We start from the raw sequence: 15,559 nt of genomic DNA, 5'->3' as shown, positions 1-15,559 counted from the left end.
TTTGGTGTAAATAAAGTCAATTTTTAGATCACTGCAATAAGCTATTCAGAAAATAGAGTTAACAATCAACATCCAAACAAGTTTTCTGACTAGTACTCTTAAAAAACAAACCCCAACATTGCAAAAGATAATTAGGCCCTACAAAACATATGTAACACAGTGACATAATGGGGTTGGGACCATTTAAATAAGCATACTCATTTTGTTTGTTTAAAGATAATAAGCATACTCATTAATCCAGCTGGCTGCAAGGGAAACTTGACTCAAAGGGTGCATTGAAAAGCTGAAAGTCTTGAAAGCGACTGCTATTGTCGTAACCTGAGAATGAGATACAGGTGCTGGAGTTGGTGTGTTGCTGATCAGTGTGCCAGTATTCGGACGACGGAAATGGAGAGCGCTGAGAAATTGTGTGTGTTATAGACTGAGTAGTACCGGTTGTTCGGTTGGAGTGATCGAGGGAGAGGGACTTGGTATCATATGCACCCCATGAATTGGTTGACAGAAGAGAGAGAGCACGGTTAACATCTTGTGTAGCATTTGGATCAGACAAGGTAGCTTGATCTTCTATACCAGTAACATGCAGAAATAAGTTAAGACAAAGTTAGAAATTCTACAACTTAGTTAGGAAACAATATGATCAAAACAATTATGATCTACATGTTAAATAAACCATTGAGGTAGAGTAAATTTATTTAATGAGAAATCATGACGCTAAATTTTTAAGAGAACAACCTGGAAATGTACTCTTGGATCCTGTGCCTTTGGATGCAAGATGGCCATTGGAATCATCAGAAAGCATAGTGACAATCTTGTTGAAGGTGGCTTTTGGAGGTTTGAGCATAAAATCTTTTGTTTGGGGGAGCTTGCTACTTAGTATGCCTTGCCATGGTAAATTTGTAGCAGTCCTTGAAAAATCGAACGAGCCCATTATTTGCCTCCGATCTGCAGAGTAAATCTAAATTAGATAGGTGGCTATGTAATGCTCTTAGGTGGATATGGATTTTTAGTTCCATCATAATAATATCATAAGGGAATGTCTATACTCTTGAGAGTTATACCATAGGGTGAAGAATGCAGAGCTGATGGATTCAGTTGCACTGCTTCAGGCGGAGGTTTGCGGCGCCTTGCATTGTGATCTGAAAGACGTCGTCTGCAGCTTCTTTTTTTATCATCAAACTCTGACACAGAATGGAACCTTCAAAATCAAGTTTAGGTATAAATCGTTAACCAATTTATTCAAAACAAACCAGAAAGACAGGAACCTTAATCTGCCTGAAAAATAACGTTGGTACTCAAATGGCATTTGCATTGAGAAAAAAAAATCACATGTACCTGCTACATTGCTGGCAAAATCGTAGCTCTAAACCGGCTACAACCACCATAGGTGATTTGGCATGACTTTCACATACACGATGTTTTCGATGGTACTCTTTAGCAGAAGATAGGTCAAGGCCACAGCCTTCCACCTGGCAGCTTGGCTGTAGTAAGTCCGGACTTTTCGATTTACCTTTCTTTTTGCATGAAAGCGGAACCGCAGAGGAAGAGGCTTTCTTGGAATGAGTTTCAGGGCAAACATCCTCAAAGTAGAATCTTTTACCAAGCTTTAGTGTGAGCAATGGTTCTGCTGCTGGAGAAGTTTCAAATGGATCTCCTTTAGACAATTCTTTCTTACCGGTGGAATTGTCTTGAGAACCTTCTTGAGTTAACATAGAGGTCTTGCTTTCTCCATTTGATGATGAATTATTGGAAGGAGATTTTGAGCTCCTCGAGGATGAACCGTGTGCTAGTTTCGACATGGAATAACCATTATCACCTGATGGAAACAACACTCCGACATTGATTTCTCGGTCTGTCTCCGCACTCCAATCAGTAGACTGTAACCTGTGATTTTCTGTTGCCTTTGAATTCAACAAGAACAAGTTTTCCCAGTCCCATTGCCCGGGAGATTTCGCGTTCCACTCCATTTCCAGGACTCACAAATTCATATACAAATGATCACAATAATCTGCAAACTACCAATCAAATGATAATAGTCACTCATTTAATTTCTATAGAAGCTGAGAAAAACCATACAAGATTCTATCAGAGAGATTAAAAAAGTGAAAGAAATAATACTACTATAGAAATAATACTATTATAAATGCATTTTACAATTTTATTGATTCTAATCCTAATTGATGTAAAATGTTTATCAGTAACTTAATCAATGCATGTTTGTAGAGGATTACTTCTATAAGCGTGTGATGTCTAATTCACTCCTGAACTCTTCCTACAAGTGATTAGTACTAAATTTGACGAAATCACGGCAACACTGTAAATTTTAACAAAGCTTCGCTTTTGAAGCTTCGACGAAATCACGATGCCACCTTTGAATCCTAACATGCACTACCTACTAAACTTCACTTTCAACATGAGAAACCTTCAGATTCCAATTCCAATAATTCACATTTATCACAGCAATGCCATGAGTCAGTCATTGAATGAGACCCCACAACAATAACAACAACCCCAAAAATGATGTGACATATTTGTGCTTCCAACAATACACAGATCTTGGCACATGGTTTATTTTAGTTAACAAAATTAAAAGACCAACAACCAAACCTTCAAATCATAAATGCCAGAAACCAATCAACCTAAACCTGAAAAAGCATAATCTTTAATGCTCAAATCTAAGAAGGGAAAAAAACCTACTTCTAACATCTTAAATGCTGGCTTTGGTGCTGAAGTTTAAACCATCATAGAAGCAAAGATCAATCCATTATGTAATAGAAGAGTCTCTTTTCAGTCTCCGTGAGCTTAGCTCAGTTAGTAGAGACATTGCATGTAATATGCAGGGACCGGGGTTCAAACCCTATACTTCCACTTATTCAACTTAAAGGTGATATTCTAACCACTAGACTAGTTGACCAAAACAAAAAAACAAGAAGAGTCTCTTTTCTTAGGGACTTGTCGGTACATAGAGAAAAATTTAGTCCCTTCCCTTTTACCCTAAAAAAGCATAAAGATTTGACCAAGAAAAATTCCATGAACCTTTCTCAGAAGCTTCCTCGTCTATGCTAATTTCCAAAGAATATGATAAATCAACCCATATGAGTGCACAAAGAAGAAAAAGATCCAAGAAAGAAAGGAAAAAATAGCATATTTTCTTTCATAAGCTAGCTAATCCAAAAGGCATTATGAAAGCTTAAAAAAATGATATTGCAACCACAAAAGGAAATAATAATAACAGTATAAAGCAAAAACACTTGAACAAAAATAGTACTAAGAATCATCATCGAAATTAATACTACCAATCATAAATCCACAAAAATAAAAAATGACCCAAAAAAGAAAACCACCAAGTCATTGTCATTTTGGTATCAAAGTTTTCATCTTTATATCATAAACAAAAAAGGGTATTGGAAATAGTGCTTTGTTACTAGTATATGGTACAACTATACCCATTTTTTCTATGGTAATCTCAGAAAGACACAGAAACAACAAAAGAAGATATAAACCATAAATGGGTTGAAAACAAACAACAAAAATAGTCATTCTTTACAGATCAACACAGAGCTCGAGGTATTTTGTAAGCTAAATCAGGAAAAACGGAACTTATAAACATACATAAAATCATTGTTTTTTGTTTCCTTTTTCTGATTCTTGCTTAAATAAATCACTTTTTTTTACACTGAAAAGTACAAACAAATAGATGGAATAAAAAGATTAGAAGATCGATAAACATACTTACATAGAGAATGAACTAGAAAGAATGTAATGAAAGGATTGCATTGGTGTTGCTCATTGTTTTGTTTTGTAACAAAAATTGAAATTGTTGAACCGTACTGATAGAGTTGTAGTGGTATAGTACTAGACTACTAGCCCTTATGGTTGAGGCTTTGTACCTCTCACTCTCACTCTTCTCTTCCTTTTCCACTCACACACTTGTTGTGTGTGTGTGTGTGTGTGTGTGGTGGTGATTTTGCAGTGTGAAAAAAACAAAATAGAGAGAAAAAAACACAGCTGTTTATAACTTTATATGAGCAAACCACTATTTTTGTTAGGAATTTTATAGACGAAGTTCACTAACAAAAAATATATTTGAAGACTAAATTAATGGTTTAAAAAACAAATTTAGGATCAAAATAATTAATACAAGATATGTTTATGGGCTTAATTGTAATTTTGATACATTAAGAACGAATGTGACAAGATACATTTTCAAGGACCAAAATGGTGATTTGTCCAATTCTATATTGTAGTAGGAATTGGATTACATGCAGTCAATATGCAGTATGCGATTTAGAACTGTTTGATTTTTTATTATTTTTTATTAAAATAAAATTCTACAATTTAGACGGTTCAGATCTTAAGACAATTTTTTTATTTGTTCAATATAAAATTTTGCAATTCAAACGGTTCAGATCTTAAAGAAGTTTTATTATTTAATATAAAATTCTGTGATGAAATCTAAACCGTCCGATCAAAATCGGACCCCTAAAACTTACTCACAGGATGATTGTACCATTTTTCGACCTCATAAAATCTAAATCCGGGACAGCTCAGCTTGAATATAAAGAATCAACAAAATTTTTGAGACAAGAAAAAGGAAAATCGAATGAAAACAAAATCAAACAACCTGGATGTAACTGTTTGTTTCAGTTTAATAAAACAAAGTTGGATTAGAAAATTGTACCCAAAAAAAAAAAAAGTTGGATTAGAAAACAGTTTTTTGTTTTGATTTTACTTAGTTCGAGTGTTGGACATTATTGTATCGAGGAAATTATTATGGGTTAAAATTAAATGGGAACGTTTTTTTTTATTTTTTAGGTTTAATTAGTCAATTGGTCCCTTAAAGACATTTTAGGTTTTACAATGGTCTCTTAAAGAAAAAAAGGTCTGGATTGGTCCCTTAAAGACATATATGTTTGTCATATTGATCCTTTCCGTTAAATTTTAACTCCAAATATAACAAAAAATTCAAATGGTTAAAATTTTAAAAATTAATAAGGTTTTTAGTGAATCACTTACACTTAATGACATCCACAATTCAGTCAACTAAACTAACGTTTTTTTGTAAAAAATTGACGGAAATGACCAATTGAGAAACAAATGTGTCTTTAAGGGATCAATCTGAACCTTTTTTTCTTTAAGGGACCATTGTGAAACCTAAAATATCTTTAAGGGACCAAAGCCTATTTTTTATTATAGTCATGAAATTTTTATACTAATTGTTGGATTGATAGAATCAAATTGGTCTCTTTCTTACCATAGGGGTTAGATCAGGTCAATATTGAAATATTATTCAATGTATTTTAACTTGAGAAAGTATTATAATTTATAAAAGTAAAGGACCAAATTCTATGGCCTCGTTAATAGTTATATTTTTATGAAAAAAATAAGAGTTAAGGAGTATTTCAAAGCAGGAAAAACATAATCCTATGCTTAATATCACTTACACATAAATTTATATTCAAGAGTTCCTCCAAAAAAAATAGTAGCATAGTTGTTATTTTTGTTTACAATCTTTTTTATAAGCATAAAAAGAACTCAATACTTCAACATTTACAAAAAAACACACACAATTTTAAAAATCGAACCAGAAAATTAGATTGACTCGGTCAAAAATTGATGTGGTGATTAGTGAGATGCATGATAGACCGGCCATGTTTTCAAACCGGTGTGAATCGGTATGATGCAGTCAAAACTATCGACTTAAGAAATGGCACATAAGAGGATTGAACATGCAAGACTTATGTTGCAATACAATCACCTAACCATGGAACCATGCTTTTCAATTATTCTTAAAAAGCTCTGCTTTAATATTTATATAATATTAAACACGTTTTTTTTTTTAATAAGATCATCACTTAAGTCTTAAGTGACCAAATTGCCATTATGCCTCAAATAAAAAAGATGGAGAGAACTAAAATATCATTTTTTTTCTATTTAAAGTTTGCAAAAGTATAAGACTGAAGATAAAATACAAACTTCTTTTCTCTGTTGATTTTTTTGTCGCATAAGGACAATTTGGTCCATTAACTGCAAAATTAAATGAGGCGTCAACAATTACACATTAGCAAAATGTGTAACTTTAAAAAATGGATTTAGGGACCAAATTAAAATTACGCTGTCAAATTAAAAAGATTTGAAATAACAGGGACTAAAATTCAAGTGGTCCCTATTTGCAGGATCATAAGTGCCAAATTTCAGTTATTTTATGTATTTATTTAAGGCACTTATTAACTTGTTTTACAAGTAATCTTAAGAAGAAGAAAAAAAACCAAATTTATGTAAATGTCAACCTTTTATAATTAAAATTTCAGTTAAGCTACTTTCACCAATTTTTCTTCACTTTTGTAGATTTTTAGTTTAACAAGAAAGAAAGATAAAGAGAAAAAAATTGAGTCTATGTATGCTAGCTAGGCAACCAAAGCAAGAAAATAGTGAGGCAAGATAGAAAGTGTCAAAGTTCATAGCAAGGTTGAAGCAAACCAAGACAAAATGTAGAACTGAGCTCAAAGCAAGAGGTTTCAGGAAGTTCCAAGGATCATGCAATGGCACATTCGCTGAGCGAACATATTTCGCTTAGCAAATCTAGGCGAATTTAGTGACTTGGAGGATGAGCTGACATTTGACATTTTCCTCCACCTGGAGAAACGTTCATGTATTAAGCGAGACATCCGCTTATAGCGAATTTACACTTTTAGTCTTTTATAAAAATAGATTCAAAACATTTGAGAAACACAATTTTTGTATCTTAGAACTCGTTTTGAAGACATGGGAGAATCAATTTTCCATCATGGGAGGCGGGGGAATTAAGTTTAGTTATTATGAGTAAACTCTTGATTTATTTAATTGGAATTAAGTTTAGTTAGCTAGGATTTGGATGTAAACTCTTGATCCGACTAGTTATATATAATACATGTTCAATATGTTGATATTTATTTTTGCATGTAATAATTTTCTGACGTTAAATTTTGAATTTTTTTTTTATTAATTTAGAAAATGCAAGACATAGACTTTTTATTTAAAGAATTTGAAATAAATTCATATGTGAATTCTAGTTGCTAAACATAGGGCTAGGTTTACGGTACATGTTGGATCGTAATGTTATTGTATCGATTAATTGAGAGAGACATCATAAGTTAATAAGTACAAGAAAACATTTAATCCCATCACAATTTTTTACTTGATAATTTAAGCCACTTTTTCAATTTGATACTTGAATCAACATTTCAATGAAACCATAAATTTAGAATACAGTGAATTCAGGAAATCTATGTGAATACAATAATACCTCTATATGATTTTATCAACGAGAAAACTAATATATACCATAAAGACACATGTTAAAGTACTTGATATAGAAAATTAGTTTCAAAAATTGTGCAATAAATTTTTTCAAAGTGAAAATCTTGTTTTTCTTAAAAACCTCTATATATATATATATATATATATATATATATATATATATATATATATATATATATATATCATATATATATATATATCGTATTATTATTTTTCCCACCAAATGCACTCTTTGATTGATTATAACTATTTAACTAGTAGGTTGTACTCAACAAATGCATTCTTTGATTGATTGTAAAATGTAGGTTGCATTGATTTCTTAGATTATTATTCTTACCCTATTGGTGCTTATTATTGTTAACAATTCATTCAATTTACAAAACCAATTTCACTGTTGCTCTTCTTACAAACACATGTTTCTGGCTTCAATTCTTGTACAATTCTCTTGCCATGTCCTTTTCCCCTTTATATTTAGTTACATTAATAATTTAATAGCTAACTATTTATGAACGTTTGGAAGTTAGAGTGATTGTCATGTACAGTATACATTATAAAGTGGTGGGTGTGAATGAATGAATTGATCAAATAGTCCACATGCTTGTACAGTTTTAGGAATCAAAATGAATGAGAGAGTTCTATGATTTATCAAGGCATGTTTTATTTCCTGAAATTTCATTTTTTCCCGTGAGAATAAAGTTCATAACGGTAAAAAGTAAAGTTTGAAATTTACGTTTTGAACTTTATTTTTATAGGTAAAAATGGAGTTTCGGAAAGATAATAAAATGATAGGGGAAGAGAAATCTTTGACATGTTTAGTTAGAACTCTTCTCTCCCGATCCTCTCATTTATTTTTTATCCCCTGAATTTCCGTTTTTGTCCTTGGGGTACTTCGATTTATACGAACCGAATTTTTTTGTCATGCTAAAAAATTTCGGTTTATATAAACCGAAATATTGTGTTCCAAATTTTTTTCCAGCTTTCCTACATAAATTCTGTATGAGACCCTCAACTTCCACAATTTATTTGAAATACTAAACGATGTCCGATTTGAGTAAAAGACCACTCGTTGGAAAGCATAGGGTGTCAAGAATACAAATATAATTTTTGTTTTGAGGGTTAACTATCCAATTGGTTCAGTTTGACCAAATAATGGGTACTGGTACAGAAACAGAGCATAAACTTTTCTCAAACTTGCAGGTAGATTTTCTCATACTATACTTAATGAAATTTAACAATTCCGGTATCAATCTTGTAGTAACTTTTGTCTTCTTTACACTGGATTAAAAATCATTAGCATACGACTTATATTCAGAGAGCTATGATATATTTACCACGGGTATATCTACAACATTTTGCATAAACTTTTAGCAAATTTGTAGGTAGATTTTCTCATACTATAATTAATGAAATTTAACAATTCTGGTGTCAATATTGTATTAAATTTTGTCTTCTTTACACTTGATTAAAAATCATTAGCATACGACTTATATTCAAAGAGTTATGATAAATTTACCACATGTATCTCTACAACATTTTGCAGAAACTTTTCTCAAACTTGTAGGTAGCGTTTCGCATACTATAATTAATGAAATTTAACAATTCCGGTGTCAATCTTGTAGTAAATTTTGTCTTCTTTACACTGGATTAAAAATCATTAGCATACGACGTATATTCAGAGAGATATGCTAAATTTACCACATGTAGCTCTACACGAATTTTCACATAAATTTTTCTTCTTTTTGGGGGGTATATGTTATTTCGGTTTATATAAACCGAATTTTTTTTCCATGTTTAAAAACTTCGGTTCGTAAAAACCGAAGTTTGTTGACAAAATTTTTCCAAACCGTAAAGGACAAAATCGAATTTTTGGGGGGTAGAAAAGAAATGAGGGGGTCGGGAGAAAAAAGTTCGTTTAGTTATGCTTTGGGTCACTAATGTACAAATGTGAGAATTAAATGTTGCTTATTTTTTGGGTCAATAAATTTCATTAGAGAAAGGCCTTTTACCCAAATGGTTTTTAAAAGACCCAAATGTTTGTTTTTTTAAAAAAAGAAGACCCAAATGTTCATTTTTATTTTTCCAATTTTGTCTCTCTCCGGATTAACCAATTTGGACAAAATTTATCAGGATTGGCTCATTCATATATGTGAAAATCCAGAAAAAAAAATTAGGTAAACATTTTACACCTTTAGATTGATCAATCTCATGGTGTAAGAAAATCTTTCATCACGTGTAGAATAAAAGCAAATTCAAATGACAGTACTCATTTAAAAGTATATTTAATTAGCATCACTTCTTTGAGCAGCATTAGATCCTTTAACTGTGTATTTTTCAAGAACTAAAATAGTTGCATTATACATGCGTAAAACACTACGTATTGAATTAAAATGGGAACTCCGTTTAGTATTTGCAGATCTTTGTAACGTTCCAATTTGATTAGCCCCTCTTCCGGTTTCAATCACACAATTTTCAACCAAATGAATGATATTCTTTCCATATGCAGTTTGCAACTCATCATTTCGTTTACAAGAAGAACACACAACATTAACAATCTTATTCAAAGTTTAAAAAATATACGAACTTCTGCTACTTCCTTAGCTGATGCAACAAGAACAAGTTGTAATTGATGAGCCAAACAATATACATAGTATGCATAAGGACATTCTTAAATAATCAAAACTTTAAAACCATTCAACCCTCTTCATATTACTAGTACCATTATATCATTGGCCTCGAACATTTTGAATGCCAAGATTGTTATGAGACATTATTGAACAAATCCCTTGCTTAAGAGTGGATGATGTTGTATCGTCCACATGTAATTATATCCAAGAAACACTCCTTAACATATTCAAACTCATCAACAAATCTAATAACTACCGCCAAATGTTTTTTTTAGATTCATCACGGGCTCATTAATAAGTAAACAAAACTTGATATCTCATAATATATATATATATATATTCAAAAAAAATGTGAAGACTTATATCTCATATTCATGACTCATATGATCATCAGTCTACTCACATAATAATTTCTATGTTTTACTACTATATCATATCACAGTAATTTTTTTTTTTTTGAACAAGCATATATCACAGTAAAACTTGACTACAAATACTTTAAAAATAGTGTGTTATTATGTTTAATGGAGTCTCACGATCAAGTCACACTTAATGTTCCATTCGACAATCGGTATCTTTGTCAATGCTAACTTGTATCTTCGTCAATGCTAATGACCCTTGTTAATATTTTTCAAAATATTCCTTCAAAAAGATAATTTTCAAAACAAAATAAAAAAAAACACTACGTACTCTTACTTCTGTCATTCTTAATTTAATATTTTCTATATAGTACATTGCATTTTATGCTATTATTAGTAAATAAACCAATAATTTTTTCATTTGTGTACACTTTATTAATGGGACGATTAATACTTTGCAATCTAAATTTAAACACAACCTTCTCAAATATATTTCAAAGTATTCTCCCACTACATATCCAATTTGTCATAAAGTCTGTAAGCGTTTGATCAAGATTAAAATGACTAAATTTAAATTCTATAATTTTAAATTATTCAGTAAAAATAAAAATCTATATTTTTTATATTGTTCGATTAAGATCAAATAACTATTAAATATGCAAAAGAAAAAAGAAAATGAATCTCACTCCTGTTAGAGAATGGGGGCAAAGGATGCAGAAGAAAGAATGTGATTGTGAATGCACATGAAGAAGCTCGATGGAACTTCATCTAGAAATTAGATTGAATGCAGTCGGACCGCATGATTGCAGGCAATTAGGATTGGTTGATTAGGATTATATGGTTCAAATCTTAAAATAATATTTTTTTGTTCAATATAAAATTCTAAAATGACATCGAGATTGTCTGATCAAGATCGAACGGCCCGAAATCTACTTCTACATGACTGCGGTTCAACCGCATAGAATCTCAATCTATTGATCGATCCATAATATATAACCCGGTAGGGTATGACTATGAATGATAAGGTGAAAAAGTAAAGTGAAAATCAAATGGAAGCACTTATGCACACGTAAAAGAAGGGAATCCATCATGAATCATGATCATCATCATGGCCATTTTGCAATGATGCTGCATTACATACCCACCAAAGATAGAAGAGTGATTTTAATATCTGAATGGTTAGCGACATAGGGATTGAGAATCGCTGCAGTTCATTTTACACGTTGTTTCGCGCAATATTAAATCTCAGTCATTCATTCAAGATCAAACGGTTATAATATTTCATATAGTTTTATGATCAAATCAATCTCAACTACTAATTTTAGATCGGACAGCTAAGATCAATTAGAGCAGGATGCTGTAACTGCAGGAAATCCTATTCTGGGGACTATCTGCAGGAAATCCTATTCCAGCGACATAGTCCCCCAAGTATATTAAAATTAAAACCATATATCCTCATATATTTATTTATTTTAAGAAATTAAGCGTTGTAATTTTACCTTTCAAGATAAATACATGAATATCGAAATTTGAATCATAATGTTGTTACCAATTGAATTATATTCATGAATTCCTCGTATATTTATTTAGTTAGTGATTTGGATACGTAAATATATTCATTGCTAATATTTTAGTCATAAACTTTGTTTTTTGTTATTCAACAAAATTAGGAACACATCATAACTTAAAGGGTTATTATGTTAACCAGTGTTCTTTAAGAAATTAATAAACATAAATTTTATATTAAAAGTAACTTTTTTTTTTTTATATTTTTAAAAAGGGCTTTGCTATTCATCACGAAAACAATTCCACGAATGCTTCACGAATCATTTTCCACCGTTAGATCTTCCTTTTATTAGAATACATGTGTGGTTTGATATATATTAGAGAGTTGAATGCAATACCATGTCTCTAGTCATGATGCTGTCGGGATAATAATTTTCGCGAGACATAGCTTTTTCCTTTTAAAAATTTGACTATGAGTCTGTTTGGTAAAAATAAGCTATAAGCTAGCTGATAGCTGAAAAATTAGCTTATAGCTGAAAAGCTAGCTAATTGAAATTAAAGTGTTTGGTAAAATTAGCTTTTAAAGTGGTTAATAAATATAAAATGACATAATTGATAGTGACTAGTTTCTTTTTTAGAGTAGGTAGTTATTAAATTAAAGGGTAAAAATGAAATAAAGTGTAAAAAGCTATAAGCTATAAGCTATAAGCTCAAACACTACTTGAAAAAACATCTGAAAAAAAAAACTCTAAGCTAGTAAAAAAAACTTGTTACCAAACACCTCTAATTTTTTGAAACAAGCTTATAAACTTATATAATAAACCATAAGCTAACTTATTTGTGTTACCAAACACATCCTATATAAATTTCAAAATACTGTTACTATATTTGCTTCCTTATGTCCTCAAAACACTAGTTAGCATTTTTCTATCTTAAAAATGTAGTTTCCTATATACAACATCTCACCCTCCTGCTACGTGTGTCTTAAAGGCACATGTTAAATAACAAAAATTATCGCAATTTCATGTGGTAATCAATCATAGATGTTAATTTGAGATCAAACAGTTCAGATTTAAAATACAATTTTATAAAGCAAAATAATTTCAATCGTCAATTAGAAATAGGACAACTAAGATCGGTTACAACACTCTATGATAACGGTGCGAAATGTGATCCCCAACATGTTGTCATCCTTTTCTAATTTCTATATTAATATGTGGTTGTTTAACCGTGTTAATCTCTCTCATCTTTCCTTCATTTTCCTAAGCCAAATGAAATCATTACTCACCGCAAAATATGCATCTCATTTTTCCTTCTTTGGTTTTCAGAAACCTAATCATTCAAAAGAAACCACTCTAGTCCAAACCTTTCTAATATCTTCTTTCTTATCATGATCATCATGAACACCTTCTTATCAAAATCATCTAGTAGTATTCTTTTTTCTAAACTGCAAATCAAATTCCCCACTCTGCCACACCTTTTTGTTTAATTTCTTTTTTAATACGTTGCATTGGTTTTTGCTTTTTCAGGTTGTTGGATGTTGATGTTTTTGCTATAGCTTCAATTGTGCAGTGCAAGGATAGTTAAAAGAGAAACCAACAAAAGTAATGGAATACAAACCTTTTCAATTTTTTTTTAGAGAAAATAAAAAATGTACGTTAGTATAAAATAGTTTTACATTACTCCCTCCGATCTTAAATATAAGAGAAAATTTATTTTTTAGATTCATTAAGAATCTAATATATTTAATCTATATTATGAATCAGATAAATTAGATTCTTAATGAATATAAAAAATAGACTTTCTCTTATATTTAGAACCGGAAAGAGTATATGTTATTCAATATTTGATATTTTATTTTACAAGTAGTCCAGTGGTTAAAAACTTTCACTCTCAAACTAAATTAAGCTTCTGAGACAATATTTAATTATTTTTTGTTTACTAAATTATACTTTTATACTTATAGTTCATCCTAAGTTTAATTCATGATGACTTGCTCCTTCTGGGTGCTAGCTTGGAACCTATGCAAATTAAATGTGTTGTTCACTTGTTTTTAAATAATATTTTAATCAGACTAACAATGGCTTTTAAGAGTACTACTTAAGTAAAACAAAAGTTTTTTTTTTTTTATCGCAAAAAACAATTTAAAATAAATAAATTAAATTTACCATTTTTCAACACTACATTTTCAAGTATGAATTTTTTACTGTCGCATGATACTGAAAATTTAATTTGATGAAGATGATGAAGAAAATACTGTTTTTTATTTATTTTAATTTAAACAGAAAATTAAATAATAATAATAAACTTACATTTTAAATTAAGTTAAGTCCATTTTAGATGGCACATGAACATAAAACAAATGAAAAAAATCATAGAATAATCGAAATCACCTTGCCATGTCATCAAATTCTAATGACAATGTTAATCGATGATGTAATTTGAAGAATATAATATTATTAGAATGAAATCAAATTTTATTTTATTTACCGGGACAAAATATGAATTTCACTTATATTAGGAGTACATGAACTAAAATATGAATTAATCCTTAAACCAAAAAAAAATATATATATGAATTAATCCTTATTAATTTATTTCGGCTGCAAACAAAGTGGATTAGTTTTTGTTATTATTAAATTAAAGAAGAAAAAAGAAAAAAAGGGAAGCGTGTGTAACCATAATCACTACTTATTATTGTACTCAATTGCGTGATACTTATGAGTTATGAGACCATTGAATTGAATGGAAAAAAAAAGGGAATGGCATCGAGTGGTTTTGGAGGGACATCTTTTATATTATAAGCTTGTATACACAAGCAAACTCTAAACCCTAATTTGTTTTCCATGTTTTCCCTCCATTTTATCTTGCAATTTTTATTAAAAAATAATACAATTTTGTCTTGACTAGGATTCGAACCCGTAACCCTTCAATGCAAGACTTGCAATTTTTATTAAAAAATAATACAATTTTGTCTTGACTAGGATTCGAACCCGTAACCCTTCAATGCAAGGCAATATTTCCAACCATTATGGCAAGTATACCAATTATGATTAAAATTATGTGCAATAATTGATAAGCACCATCAATTTTAAAAGTATATCATATCAAAATTATTGTTGACTATATTATTCATCGCGAAATATTTTTATGTCTTTCCTGATCAATGATTTTTTTTCTACCGGATCATAAATTTAGAGAATAATTATCATGTAAGATTTGGAAAGTTATTATCACGTGTAATTTGAAAAGTTATTATCAAACTCAATTCTAATAAATCAATTTTTTTGCAATACAAACAAACACAACCATAGTCATGTCACTAATCACATTCATTATTTTGTTTTTAATATTGCAGATTTAATATTAACCGATGATCAATTGATATAATATGCACTAGCAGACCAATTGTGATTTAAATTATGTCCACAAAGTGTTAAGCTCCATCAACTTTCATAGGAAAGATTTCATACGACAATTAAGCACCATCAATTTTCATTGCACAATTTAAACAATTAAAAACCGATAATCTCTTATATTATAAGCTTGCTAACATAAGTTAACCCTAAACCAAAATTTTTTCCCCTCATTTTCTCTTTGTTTTTATTGCAGCTTTATATTAAAAATATAAAGATTTGTCATCGAACCTGCATCTCTTACTTACAATAAAACATTTTAACCGCTAAAACATGTGCTTCAATTATGAAAGAATTTAGGAATCCTAATATGTTAACCCTGTTTTCAATAAATTTGAACGGCGGAATTAATCACAAT

The 15,559-nt window shown here is 30.3% G+C and overlaps 1 protein-coding gene across 10 annotated transcripts; it reads right to left on the bottom strand.

The window, feature by feature from the left end:
* LOC123909648 (squamosa promoter-binding-like protein 12) lies at positions 1 to 4,018 on the bottom strand. 10 transcript variants are annotated; one of them, XM_045960522.1, is made up of 5 exons: positions 3,734 to 4,018; positions 1,333 to 2,012; positions 1,059 to 1,195; positions 733 to 942; positions 1 to 564 (listed from the first exon to the last, which is right to left on the bottom strand). In XM_045960522.1, exons 2-5 carry the CDS (start codon positions 1,962 to 1,964, stop codon positions 233 to 235), a joined length of 1,311 nt encoding a protein of 436 aa, XP_045816478.1. In that variant the 5' UTR covers positions 1,965 to 2,012; positions 3,734 to 4,018; the 3' UTR covers positions 1 to 232. The 10 variants fall into 10 exon arrangements, with proteins under 10 accessions (XP_045816478.1, XP_045816477.1, XP_045816476.1 ...); XM_045960521.1 differs by having other exon boundaries at positions 1 to 561; positions 1,044 to 1,195; positions 3,734 to 3,989; XM_045960520.1 differs by having other exon boundaries at positions 1,044 to 1,195; positions 1,333 to 2,005; positions 3,730 to 3,988.
* Positions 4,019 to 15,559: the final 11,541 nt, after the last annotated feature.

This window comes from Trifolium pratense, linkage group LG2 (genome assembly GCF_020283565.1).
Source record: "Trifolium pratense cultivar HEN17-A07 linkage group LG2, ARS_RC_1.1, whole genome shotgun sequence".
Taxonomy (NCBI): domain Eukaryota; kingdom Viridiplantae; phylum Streptophyta; class Magnoliopsida; order Fabales; family Fabaceae; genus Trifolium; species Trifolium pratense.
Note: the sequence above shows the minus strand (reverse complement) of the source record. Positions and strands in the feature narration are given on the sequence as shown.